The 13,325-nt window shown below is 36.0% G+C and overlaps 1 protein-coding gene across 1 annotated transcript; it reads left to right on the plus strand.

The window, feature by feature from the left end:
- The first annotated feature begins 4,017 nt into the window (after positions 1–4,017).
- LOC101634453 (zinc finger protein OZF-like) lies at positions 4,018–12,818 on the plus strand. Its single transcript, XM_012721267.1, is given in 6 exon segments — positions 4,018–4,117; positions 9,941–10,285; positions 10,288–10,628; positions 10,630–10,685; positions 10,687–11,307; positions 12,629–12,818. Coding segments are annotated over 6 exon segments (1,653 nt in total).
- The last annotated feature ends 507 nt before the right edge of the window (positions 12,819–13,325 follow it).

Here is a 13,325-nt window from a genome sequence, read left to right on the forward strand (position 1 = left end):
CTGCGCCACCAGGGAGGGCCTGTGTGTAGATTTTTTATCCTGCTTCTTTACTTATTATTTTGATAAGTTTTTCTATGGAGTTTTTGGGATTCTCTATCATGTCATCCTTAAACAGTGATAGCTTTACTTCTTTCTTTATTTGGATTCCTTGTATGCCTTTTTCTTGTCTTGTTGTTCTGTCTAGGACTTCCAGTATTTGATGTTTTAGTACAATTAACAGATATGTAGAAAAGTCAGCATAATCAATTTTAGAATATTTTCATCAATTTAGAAAGATACTCTCGGCCCTCCCTGGTAGCACAGCGGGTTAAAACACACACCATCTTGCTGCCCCTGAGCCTCTGGCCTGTACCCCAGTTCTGTATGCACAAATAAATAAATCTTAAAAAAAAATAAGAAAGATACTCTGAACATTTCACTCCATTCCATCACCCCCTCAAGCCACCACAAATCTACTTTCTGTCTGGATATATTTGCCCAACTATGTCTATATTATTTCTTGTAGACCAGTTTTTCTTGTTTGTTTTTATCTGGAAAACTTAATTTATTCACTTTTGCTGAATGTAGAATTCTTGGTTGACAAAATTTTTAGTAGCTTTTTAATTATAACATTTATGTTTCTGGAGTGTACACCATCACAGGTCAAGATCTGTTAATCTGTATATCCCACATTAACTTCATTATTAAAGGTCCAGTTCTATCCATCATACAGTGGGCCCTTTTTACCTACCCTCCTTACCTACCCTCCTTCCTTTCTGGTAGCCATTGATTGGTCTTACAGTATAAAAAATTATTTTCTAACAAAAGTTTTTTTTTTCAGCACATTTAATACGTTATCTCACTACCTCTGTCCTCCATGGTTTCTGATTAGTTATCAATTGTTAATACTGTGCACAATGAGTCACTCTCTTGCTGCTTTCAAAATTATTTATATGTTGTTTTGACAGTTTGATTACCATATTTCCAGGCATGGATCTTTTACTCCAGTACTATGCAACTTGAAGATTGTTGAACTTCTTGAATGCACAGATTAATTTTTTCCATCCAGTATGGAGACTTTTGGCTCATTATACCTTTAAGTATCCTTTTAGACAGAAAGACCCCTCTCTGTCTGAGACTCTCATTATGCATATGGTGGGAAACTTGATGCTGCCTCATAGTTCATTTTCTTGGTCATTATTTTTCCTTTTGTTTCTCATACTGTGTTATTTCATCATACATATTGTCCAGGTTGTTCCTTCTTTGTTCTACCAGCTCAAATGTGCTATATGAAGCCCAGGAGTGAAATTTTTGTTTCAGTTATTGTGCTTTCCAACTCTGGCTTCTTTTAGTAATTTCCCTTTATTGATCTCTTATTTAGTGAAATGTTCAGATTCTTTTATTTTAGTTCTTATACCTTGTTTCCTTCAGGTCAAATAGCTGATTCAAAATCATTGTATATTAACTCAGTATCAGTTTCCTTAGAAAGCCGACTACTTAGGAAACAAAAACTGATTTAACTGTTAACACCTTTTTCCTGAAAATGGGTCTTATTTCCTTGTTTCTCTCTTTGTTTTGAAATTATTTTGTAGAAAAAGAGACATTTAAAATAAGATAATGGAGCAACTCTAGAAATTAGAATGTTTCCCTCTTTGGGGGGGTTGTTGAAATTTATTTATTTAATGACTTTTTAAAAGCCTCTGTTTTTTGTGACCTGCAGCATTTAAAATTGCTACAGACATTTCCTTAAATGCATAGGACCATTAAGTCTCTCATTCTTTGCCAAGGGACTCTGAGTATCTGGGCATGCCTTCAACAGCAGGCAGTTGTTTATAACTGTGTGTTAGTCTTCACTTCCTGAAGGTCACCTAAAGATGACAGCTTAGGGTCTTTTCATATCTTTCGTGAACATGTTGACAGGTCTAAGCATACGCATATTTTTATACATGTCTATAGCCAGAGCTTTTTAAAATGGTTGTGACTATCTCATTCCCCAACTTTTCCTGGTAAGCTTTGTGATTAGACCATTGTTTGTCCCAGCTGTTACTTACCACTTCAGGTAGCCGCAAATTTAGACTAATACTTGTAGATGTTTATGACAAATGTCTGTGAGGACTAGGCTTTTCATACTGTGTGAACTCTGAATTAGCTCAGATATATGAGGGAACCACCAAATAGGCCAAGTAATGACAGTTTTCTGGGAATGAAGCTTTGACTCAACCCCAGCGCAGTGCTGTCAGTTCTGTACTTAACATGCTGCTCAGAGTTTAATTCTGATTGAGGACTGTCCTCAGACTACAGCAGAGTTGGAGCAGGATTGGAGGAAATAAATTAAAGTACATGAAATCACAGTTCTTACTGTGATTCAGCCGTGTTTCTTATATAAATGTTCCATAGATTGCTTTTGTTAATGTCTACAAGTGTTAAGTTTTATATTGTTGCTATAGAGCTACAGAATTTTCTTGGAATCTTATATTCTTTTCACTTATGTAACTTATCAGTTTAATTTTCTTTTAGAGCAAACTGATTTTTATTAAATCATATATTAAGAAGATCGGCAAAATTGAAAAAAGTGTAATTTTCTCACTAATTTCTTTATTTTTAGTTTTGGAAAATATATTTGAATTTTCTTTATTTTTTGTTAGGTTACAGTGCATTTCGTGAGAGATGTTCCTCTTCTTTTGTTGATTTGTTTTAGTTATCTAAGCTTCTGGTACATTAGCAGTATCAGTATTACTGCAGACATGAATGAAAAGTAACTGCGGAAAGTAACACTGGGGAAAGTTTGGTTTTTAATCTCTTTTGTCTATTTCTTTTCTACTTTTAATTGTGATAAGAGCACTACTCTCTTAACATGAGCTGTACCATCTTACTTTTTATGTGTACAATGTATTATTGTATGTGTGTGTGTGTGTGTGTGTGTACTAACTTTATGTGTGATGCCCTAAAACAGGCTTGTAGGACACAGTGATTTGGTGTAACTGAAACTTTACCCATTGCTTGTCTACTTTCTAACTCCATGTTTCACCATCTCCTTTAAAGTCTTTTATTGTGGAAACTTTCCTTTTTCTCAGTTTCCAAGACACCTGTTTCTATCATTTTTCAGAAAATATCTTCTCTGACTTTGTGGCCTATATTTTTCTCCCAGCCTTTGCACAGGTTGTTTTGGTACTTTTCTTTCTGTAATTGGTGTGTGCTCAAGGTGTTGTCTGGTTGTCTCTGAAAATTTAAGTTACCTGCAGAATTGCTTGTAACTCTCTGTTCTAAACCACATGTAAACTAGTTTACACAACAGGACAGCTTTTTGTTCCACAAATTCTTCAGTAGCCATGTGACTATATCAGACTCACTAAAATATTTGTCTAACACACTTTCTTCCTGTTGGATCCCAAATTTGGAACCAGCATTCAAGATGACTCTCATACACCTAAGCTGGTGCAAGGGTATGGTTATATTAAATTGTTTGCTGCTTCTGTGCTATAATTCTATCCCCATCCTGAAATCTGTTGCTTTTACTTCAGTGTAAATAGTGTTCACAGGTTGGTCTCTTTCATTCTAACTCCTTGGAAGGTTGGTCTTCATGCTTCATGTGCTCTATAACTTTATTTATGCATATGTTTGATCATGTGTAACATCTGTGCAACTTATGTGTATTCCTTCTTGACTTCATTATTTTCAATGCAGATGTTTAAGGAAGGTAATGAAGATCCTAGAATTGTTTAAAGTACTTGCCAAGATAGTTATCCCTTGGGTGGTAGAAGAGTTGTACAGTCTTTTTCGTTGAATATTTTTCTATTAAAAAGCCTGAGATTTAAAAAATATGTATATAAATCATGGTAAATTGAAACCCTTTTTAACTAACTCCAAATTATAGACAAAACTAGGTAAAAAAAATAGGTATTCTTCATAACCATTCTAAAGCTGAAGAATAAATAGAAAAAGTAGTGGTTCTCAAAGGTCATTTTCTTTGTCACCTAATTCTGAATCTTTGAACAAAATGTGATGCTGCAGAGATCAGTGTCATTAGAAGATGTGACTATGGAGTTCACCAAGGATGAGTGGCAGTTTGTGGTCCCTGCCCAGAGGACCCTCTATAGGGGTGTGATACTGGAGAACTACAGCCACCTGGTCTCAGTGGGTGAGCCGACCTTCCATGGGGCTCTACATTTCCTTTTTCAATTATCAGTACATATGAATGCTTTATAGAGAATGATGTTCAGACTTTTGATTAAGAACTCTAGTATATCTGAAGCCTCCAGTGAAACAGAAAAATGTTTGTCATGATTTCTTCATTACAGATACCAAATGAACACCTTTATTTTGCTGCCTTTGCTGCAATATTTTTCTCCATCTTTAGAAAGCACAAAGCCTAAATATATAATCTGTATATACCCTCAACTGTTTACATTTACTGGCTGTTGTACTACCAAATCTGAAGTGATCTTCAAATTGGAGCAAGGAGAAGAGCTCTGGTCCTTAGAGGAAGAATTCCTAAATCAGAGGTATCCAGTTCAATGAGCACAGACAGAAGAACACTTTGGGTTCAATTTTAACAGGGGGATCTTCTTTTACTTTTAAACAGCTTTGTTAGATATAACTCACATACTATTCAAGTTACTTAAAGTGTACATTTCAGTGGCTTTTATGCAGAGATATGTGTAGGCATTACCTTAGTCAGTTTTCTTCATTTCACAAAAGAGATTTCATAGCCCTTAGTCCTCTCCCCACCCTCCAGCCCTAGCAACCACTATTCTTTGTTTCTTTATGTTGGTTGTTGTGAACATTTCATATAAATTGAATCATACATGAAATGGTCTTGTGATTTTTTTTCACTTAGCATTACAAAGTAACATGCAGACATGTCAGTATCTCATTCTTTTTATGGCAATGCAATGTTTTATTGTATACCATATTTGTTTTGTTCAGTTGAGGAATATTTGGGATTCTTTGTGCTACTATAGAATAATATTACTAGGAACATTCATTTATATGTTTTTCTAAAGACAAAAGGTCTTATTTTTTTTTAGTTTAACCTAGGATTGAATTAACCTAGGTCGTATGGTAACTGTGAGGAACATCCAACCTATATTCCAGAGTGGCTGCACCATATTACAGACCTTGTGACAGATGAAGGTTCTAATTTTTCCACGTCTTCACCAGTTTTATTATCTGATTTCTTGGTTCTAGCCATTCTAGTATTATGAAGTCTTTGAGGTTTTGATTTCCACTTAAGTTTTAGTTAATTAGACCAGCCTAACAAAATATCAACTGTTACAGTCTAAATGGCTTAAACAGTTTATTTTTCACTGTTCTTGAAGTAAGGAATGTAGAATCATGGTGCCAACAGGCTTGATTTCTGGTGAGACCTCTCTTCCTGGCTTGCAGATGGCTGGCTTGTAATTATATTCTCATTTTTATTTTTAAAATTGAGATACCATTGTTATTTGTGTTTTAGTCGTACAGGATTTCTCTGCAGATGTTGTTGTTATACCACACCCATAACCAAAGCACCTACCATCCTCATGGCCTATTGTGCTCTCTCCCCCACATTTTATAAAATCTTAACTTTTTTACTTGTTTTTATATAGTTGAACTGGGGTGTAGGCCAGAAGGGTGTGTGTGTGAGAGAGAGTATTCATCAGAGTAGGAAGCAGAACAGGCAGATCTACTGAAATACACTGTAAGAGGAACAGTAGGCAAGATAGGAGAGTTCTGCTGTGCCATATGTGGGTCAGCTCTCTGGCTATATCAGGACACAGCAGTGATAGCCCTGAGGCTTAACCCCTAGGCTGCCAGGAAAGCTCCACCGCACTTTGCTTTTTCCTTTGGCTCTTCTTACCTCTCTGGTAGCCTCATTTCTAAAGTCAGCTTTCTAGGTTTTGTGTTTGTTCAGTTTAATCTATCCTTTGTGTGGTATTTCTATGTTCCACATGTAAGTGATATTATCTCTATTTGTCCTTATCCTTCTGACTTACTTCATTGATGATAATCACATCTAGTTCATCCTCATGGTTACAAATGGCAAGCCTTTATCATTTATGATAGCTGAGTCGTGTTCATTGTGACATCTTGATTCATTCATCTGTATTTGGGCACATAGGTTGTTTTCATAGTTTGCTGCAGTTAACATAGGAATGCATGTTTCCCTTGCAATTAATACATTTTTATTCTTCAGGTAGTTACCTAGAGAGAGAATAATGAGTCATATGGATTCATTTTTAATATTTTGAGAAACTCCTTACTGTTTGTACAGGACTAAATAAAGCCACATTTCCACCAACAATATATGAGGTTCTTTTTTTCCCACACCCTCACTAGTGCTTGTTTTAGGTCTTTTTGATATGGACTAGTCTCACAGATGTGAAGAGGGTTTGAATTGGCTTTCCCTGATAATAAGTGATGATGAACATTTTTTCATGTGCCTCTTGATCATCTGTATGTTTTCTTTAGAGAAGTGCCTGTTTAGTTTTCTCCATTTTTTTTTGGATTGGGGGATTTTCTTTCTAGTGAGTTTTATGAATTATTTATAGATGCTGGTATTAGCCCCTTGTCAGACAGAAGGTGACAAATACTCTCTCCCATCTAGTAGAAAGTGTTTTTTATTAGTGACAACTTCTTTAACTGTATTTTTTTGGCCTTAAAACTTGTATAGAAGCTTTTCTAATATAGCTCCAATTGTTTATATTTATATATATATATATATATATTTTTTTTTTTAACTTTCTGCTGGCAAAGAATCCACAAAAATATCTCTGAAATCTGTGTTATATAGTGTTTTTCCTGTTTCTTCTCAGGTTTGTGGTTTTAGATCTTATGTCTGAGTCTGTTACCATCTTGAGTTAACTTTTGTGTATGGTTTGAGATAAACTTGTACTTTTACTTCCTTGCCCTATTTATTGAAGATGACTTCTTTACTTCTTTTGCATAGATTAACTGTTCATATAGGTGTGCATTTCTTGCTGGGTTCTCAATTCTTTTCCTTTCATTTGTGTGTCTTTTTATTGTTTTGCTATATAGCTTGAAATATGGGAGTGTGATTCCACTGTTCTTCCTTTTTTCTATCAGAACTTATTTGGTTTTTCAGGGTGTTTTGTGGTTGCATATGAATTTCATGTTTATTGAAAAGTGCATTGAAATTTCAGTAAGGATTGCACTGAGCCTCTATATTGCTTTGGGTAAGATGGCCATTTTGGACAACTGTAATATTGAACAATGTTTAGTTTCCCAACCCATAAGCAATGAATGTCTTTCCATTTATTGTTGTCTTCTATTTAAGTGTTTGTAGTCTTTCTTTGTAGAGATCTTTCACTTTCTTTATTCCTTGTGTTTATTTTTGGTGTTGTTTAAATAGGATTTCTGTCTTAGTTTCTTCCTCTTCTAGCTCATTGTTTGTTTAGAAACATATAGGGAGGTAATTCACTATTTACATTTATTTTGTTGCTCAACAGATTGTTTCAGTTAGATTTTTAATGGAGCCTTTAGTGTACTTATTATCATATCATCTTCAAATAATGATAGCTTTACTTTTTTCCCAGTTTAGGCTCCTTTTATATCTTTGTTTTGTCTAATTGCTCTAGCTAGGACTTCCAATATTATGTTGAATGGTAGTGGTGAGAGTGAACATCCTTGTCATTTACCAGATCTCAGTGGACAGCTTTCAGTTTATCTCCATCAAGAGTGATGTTACTTGTAGATTTGCCATATATGGTCTTTATGATGTTGGATGTTTCATTAATGCCCAGTTTTCCCATGGTTTACATCATAAATGGATATGTTGAATCTTTCCAAATGCTTTTTCTGTTCTATTGATGTGATCATATGGTTTTAATCTTTTCTTTTGTTGATGTGGTGAATTATGTTGTTTGATTTTTCAGATGTTTAATTACCTTGTTTCTTGAGATGAGCCTGCATTGCAACAAACTTCCTTTTTAGTGCTGTGTTCCCTCAGTTTTGGATGTTTGTGTCTTTATTGTCATTTGTCTATTTTATCTGATGTCCCTGTCTTCCTTTGGCTCCCATTTGCTTAGGATTGTTTTCCAACCCTTTATTCTGAGCCTATGTCTATCTTTAGAGCTTAGGTTAATTTTATATTCCATCTATTTTCTTATTCAGTTGGTTGTAGATGTTTCCCTCTTTTATTTAGATAGTAGAACACCTTTCATCATTTCTTGAAGGAAGAGTATAATGTTTTAGCTGCTGTTTTTGTTTATTAAGATTAATTTTTATTGATTTATGATTACAAGAACTGGGGTACAAGCCAGAGCTGTAGGGTGGGAGAGGTAAGAGGATCCACCAGAGACAGAGTGGGGAACAGAATAGGCAGATCTGTGGAAATACACTGCTTATGGGAGCAGTGGGTGAGATGAGGGAGGTCCCTTGCCCCAGGTGGGTTAGCTTCCTGACCAGGAATCGAACTCATGGTACAGTGGCTTGTGATAGCTTGATAGTGCCAAGACTTAACCCCTTGTGCCATCAGAGAGTCTTCTGTTTGTGTACAAAAATCTTTCTTATATTTGATTTCCATCAATCATCTTGCAGCTAGAGTAATCTGGCCTGCAATTTTATCTTTAAATATTTTATCATGTGTTCCATCCCCTTCTTCCCTGCAGTGTTTCTTTGGAGAAGTACTATGTAAACTTGAGTGGGATTCCTTTGTAAGTTAACTGTTTTTTCCCTCTAAAAACTTAAATATTCTTTTTTTGCCTCAAATTCTTAGAAGTTCACTAGTATATGTTTTGGTGATGGTTCCATTTTGTTAAGGTACACTGGTGTTCTTTTAATATCATGAATTTACATATTTAGTTCATTCCCTCAGTTTGGGAACTTCTCCTCTATTTTTATCTTTAAATATGTTCTCTTTTAATTCTTATCTCCTTCTGAGATAAGATCAAAGGCAATATGATAATATTGCAATATGATGACATATAATAATGTATTATACAATTGTTTTTATATATTATTATTATTATATTGCCTTTCTTCAGAGAGTTGGATATTCATTTTTTTATTCTTGGTTTTTCTTTTTCCACCTAAATTTTTTGTGCATTAGCGTAATAATGGTCACTGATGTGTTCTTCCATTGATCTATTCTGATTCCATAACTTTCTCCATGGCTTTTTATTTTCTCTTGATATTTTTACATACTGCAACTGTTAATTTCTCATTTAAAGCTTCAATTTTGATCTTTTGTTCATTAATTTTGTTTACCAGGACATCATTTGTTTTTCTTTCATTTTTTTGTATCATGACAATTTTTTCTTTTACTAAGTTAACATTGGTTTACACTGTTATTTGTGTATTAGAGTATAGATCTAAGTAGAGTATAGATGTAAGGTAACTTTGGGTATTGTTATGGCTCCATATCCCCTCACCACAGCATCCATTGTGCCTTTCTTCTCACCACAGCATCAGTTGTGCCTTTCTTAACTATTTTCTTTCTGTTTCTAAGGACACCCTTCCACCTGACTCCCCACAGCACTCAAACCATTTTCACCCCTGTAGTCTCTTTCCTACTTACCCTTACTCTAAGTGTACTTAGATTTTGTTGAGTCTTGTAAGCTCTTTGTAGATCTTTATGATCAGTCCCTTATCATAGTATTGTGTGCAAAAATTTTCTCCCAATCAGTGGGGTGTCTGTTTTTGTTAATGTCTATTGGTGTACAAAAGCTTTTAAGTTTGATGTAATACCAGCTGTTCATCTATAAGGATGATTAATTTAGGAAAAACTATGAAAAAATAATACAGGGTGTTTTCAAAAGCAGTAAATGTGAAGAAAACTTGAGCAAGAGCCTAGCCCCTGTAATACTACAAAAGACATGAACTGGAGATAAATTTTGTGAATATAATAGATGTTCCGATGCCTTCAGCCAGAGATTAGACCTTACAATACCTCAAAGAACTGGCACAGAAGAGAAATCTTACTAGTGCAGTAAAAATGGGAAAATTTTCCATCAAATTTCAGCCCTAATTATAAACCAGCAAGGTAATAATAAATTGTTGGAAATTCATGAACACAGGAAATCCTTTTATCAGAAAGCATACCTCATTCCATATCAGAGGACCCAATTAGGGGAGCAATCTTGTGAATATGAGAAGTATGGGAAATCCTTTTCACATCCCATTTATTACTTTGGAATTCATACAGGTGTCAATCTTTATGAATATAATGAATGTGGGAAAAGTTCCTGTCAAAAGTCAAACATCAGTGAACATCTGAGAGTTCACACAAAAGAGAAACCTTCTGTTGATAATGGAACAGGGAGATTATACAAGAAATCTGTCCTAGTAATACACCAGAGAACACATACATAAATAAACTATGTCAAAATAGTGAAAATGGAAAAACATTCTCCAAGATGGAACATCTCAAAGAACAGAGATTGCACGCAGAGGAGAAAACTTATGAATGTAATGAATGTGGGAAAACTTTCTCTAAAACAGCACATCTCAGAGCACTTCAGAGAATGCACACAGGAGAGAAACCCTATGAGTATAAAGAATGTGGAAGAACTTTCTCCCAAAGAACATACCTTTGTGCACATCAGAAAATTCATACACAGGAGAAGCCTTATGAATGTAATGAGTATGGGAAATCTTACTCTAAGATATCACATCTCTGAGCACACCAGAGAATTCACACAGGAGAGAAACTATGAGTGCAATGAATGTGGGAAAGCTTTTGTCCGAAAATCAGCTCTGAAAGTACATCAGAGTTCACACAGGGGAGAAACCATACAAATGTAGTGAATGTGGGAAATTTTTCTGCTGAAAGTCACATCTCCGTGCACACCAGAGAATCCATAAAGGAGAGAATCCTTATGAATGTAATATATGTAGAAAACCTTTTGCCTACAAAGCAACCCTCAGAGAACATCAGAGAATTCACACAGGGGAGAAACCCTATAAATGTAATGAATGTGGGAATGCTTTCTCTAAGACATCACAACTCAGAGCACACCTGAGTACCCACACAGGGCAGAAACCATACAAATGTTGTGAATGTGGAAAATCTTTCTGCCAGAAGTCGTATTTTTATGCATACCAGAGAATTCACAAAGGAGAGAAACCTTATGAATGTAATGAATGTGGAATAACCTTCTCTAAGACATATCTCAGAGCACAACAGAGAACTCACACAGGAGAGAAACCCTATGAGTACAATGAATGTGGGAAAGCTTTTGCACAAAATTCAGCTTTGAAAGTACATCAGAGAATTCACTCAGGGGAGAAACCCTATGAGTGTAATGAATGCGGAGAAACTTTTGCCTACAAGGTATCTCTTAGGGTGCAGCGCATCAGAATGCATACCAGAGGAAGCAAGCCTCACATGTAAATAATTTGGAGTTCCTAAAGGAAATCATTATTAGGTAGTATATAGTGGAGAAACTCATACAGACTGGCACAGTTTCCCTTAATCATATCATTTTCTGCTAGGCATATAGCTAGTCTAAATTTCCTACTCGTGTCCTTTATCTGGGTGGAACTTGTCATGGAATGTGATGCTATTGCATTTAAGCTAAATTCACCTTACATTCCTCCTTTTCCTGTCCTGTATTATGCTGGAATGAAGAGATTTCCTTCACAGACTTTGGTTCTGTGTATTGAACAAGGGGCGAAAGAAGCTGGGATCTGATCTGAGTTAATGAAACTAGTCTCCACAAAAAGTCAACAATCTCCACAAGTCGATTTTAATTTTAAAGAATGAATTGAGGTTGTATTCTGTTGATCAATTAGTAATTTTGATCTGTTGATTAAAGCCCATAGCTCAGGCAATTTCAGAGTGAAATGAAATCCAATGAATACCATAAATATCACAAGAGCTATATGAATTCAATCTCATTGTACCAGGGACTTTGCATGAGGAAACTGTCAGTATGCAGAAACCATCGTTAAAGATTGGTTATATCTCAGGGAAGAACACAAAAACCTTTACCACAAACTGAACTTCAGGAAACATCAAATGAGTGGAATTGATCAGATTAAAATCTTATATTTTGCTAAGCACATTTCAAGTAAATATTGAAAGTTTGTTTCCGATGTTTTCCTGAAGAAATTTATCAGTTTCTGAATTAAAGATAACACCTTCACCTAAAACTAAGTATTCACTTGGGTTTTGTGTGTAATACCAAGTTTTATAGAAAAAAAATGTAGTTACACACATGAAGTCACTATGGAATACAAAGTTTTAAAGACGGATGAATAGGGCCCTCCCTGGTGGTGTAGCGGGTTAAAGCACAACACTAAGAAGCTAAAGCCACTTCAGCATGAGTTCAATTCCCAGACCTGGAGGTGAACCACATGGTGCTGCAGACCTCTCCTGACCCGCCCACTGCTCCCTTCAGCAGTGTACTTCATCACTCTGCCTGTTCTGCTCCCCACTCAGTCTCTGGTGAAGCCTTTCACTGCCCCTGAACCTCTGGCCTACACCCCAGTTCTGTATGCATAACTAAATGAATCTTTAAAAAAAATATATGGATTAATAACTGGAATTCTGTGGACAATTCCAGTAAGTATGACTAGTCTAGGAAGCTACATGTAACATGATTCCATGTAAATTATAGTAGCCAAACTGGATGTGACTGTCAATACTTTTTTTGAGTAGCATTCTATATCCTTCATCTTTTTGCTTTCCTCTGTTTGATGCTGTTAGATTTTGTCTTTTCTATTGTGGAGAAACAATAGAGTCACAGCCAGGTGCACCTGTGGAATATGGCAAGGTCATGATGACCAGAGCGCTGAGCACGCTTGTGCAAACAGGACCCAAAAACGGGCCTCGAGGTTACGTGACCATTGGCAGACCTCCGGTGATGAACCTTGAGAAAACTGTTGGTTCTACCTAGAGCCATCATCTGGACAGGAGGAATGTCCTCCCTGGTGTGAGGAGAGATGGTTAATATTCCTTGAAAAATGTCACAATGTATAACTTTGATCCTTACCTTTGCAATGTATGCCATAATTTGATACTGTATAACTGTCTTTATTACAAGCACTGCCTGCAGGATTTAATGCCCTCAGGCTCAGTTGCAATCACAATGGGGTTTATTAAAAAAGGGGTGCTTGAGAAGAAGGAAAGAGTTTCAAATCACTGACTGTCTTACCCCAGATAGTATCTATAGTGTCCAGAGTCCAAACAAAGGCTGCTTGTGCAAGATGGCATTGTTCCTTTGGCTAGTGCCGGGAGCTGGTGGCACACTGTTAAGCAGTGGGCCAGGATCTAACTCACGGTAGCAGCTGGAGGTGATCACAGGACTGTAGTGGTGTAATGCACAGCAACAGTGTGAAGTTGGACAGCACTATATGCTAGCCTGAACATAGCTAAATTCAACAGCACTCAGAAGTGGTGCCAG

This window comes from Condylura cristata, unplaced genomic scaffold (assembly GCF_000260355.1).
Source record: "Condylura cristata isolate star-nosed mole 26May11 unplaced genomic scaffold, ConCri1.0 scaffold00006, whole genome shotgun sequence".
NCBI classification, from domain to species: domain Eukaryota; kingdom Metazoa; phylum Chordata; class Mammalia; order Eulipotyphla; family Talpidae; genus Condylura; species Condylura cristata.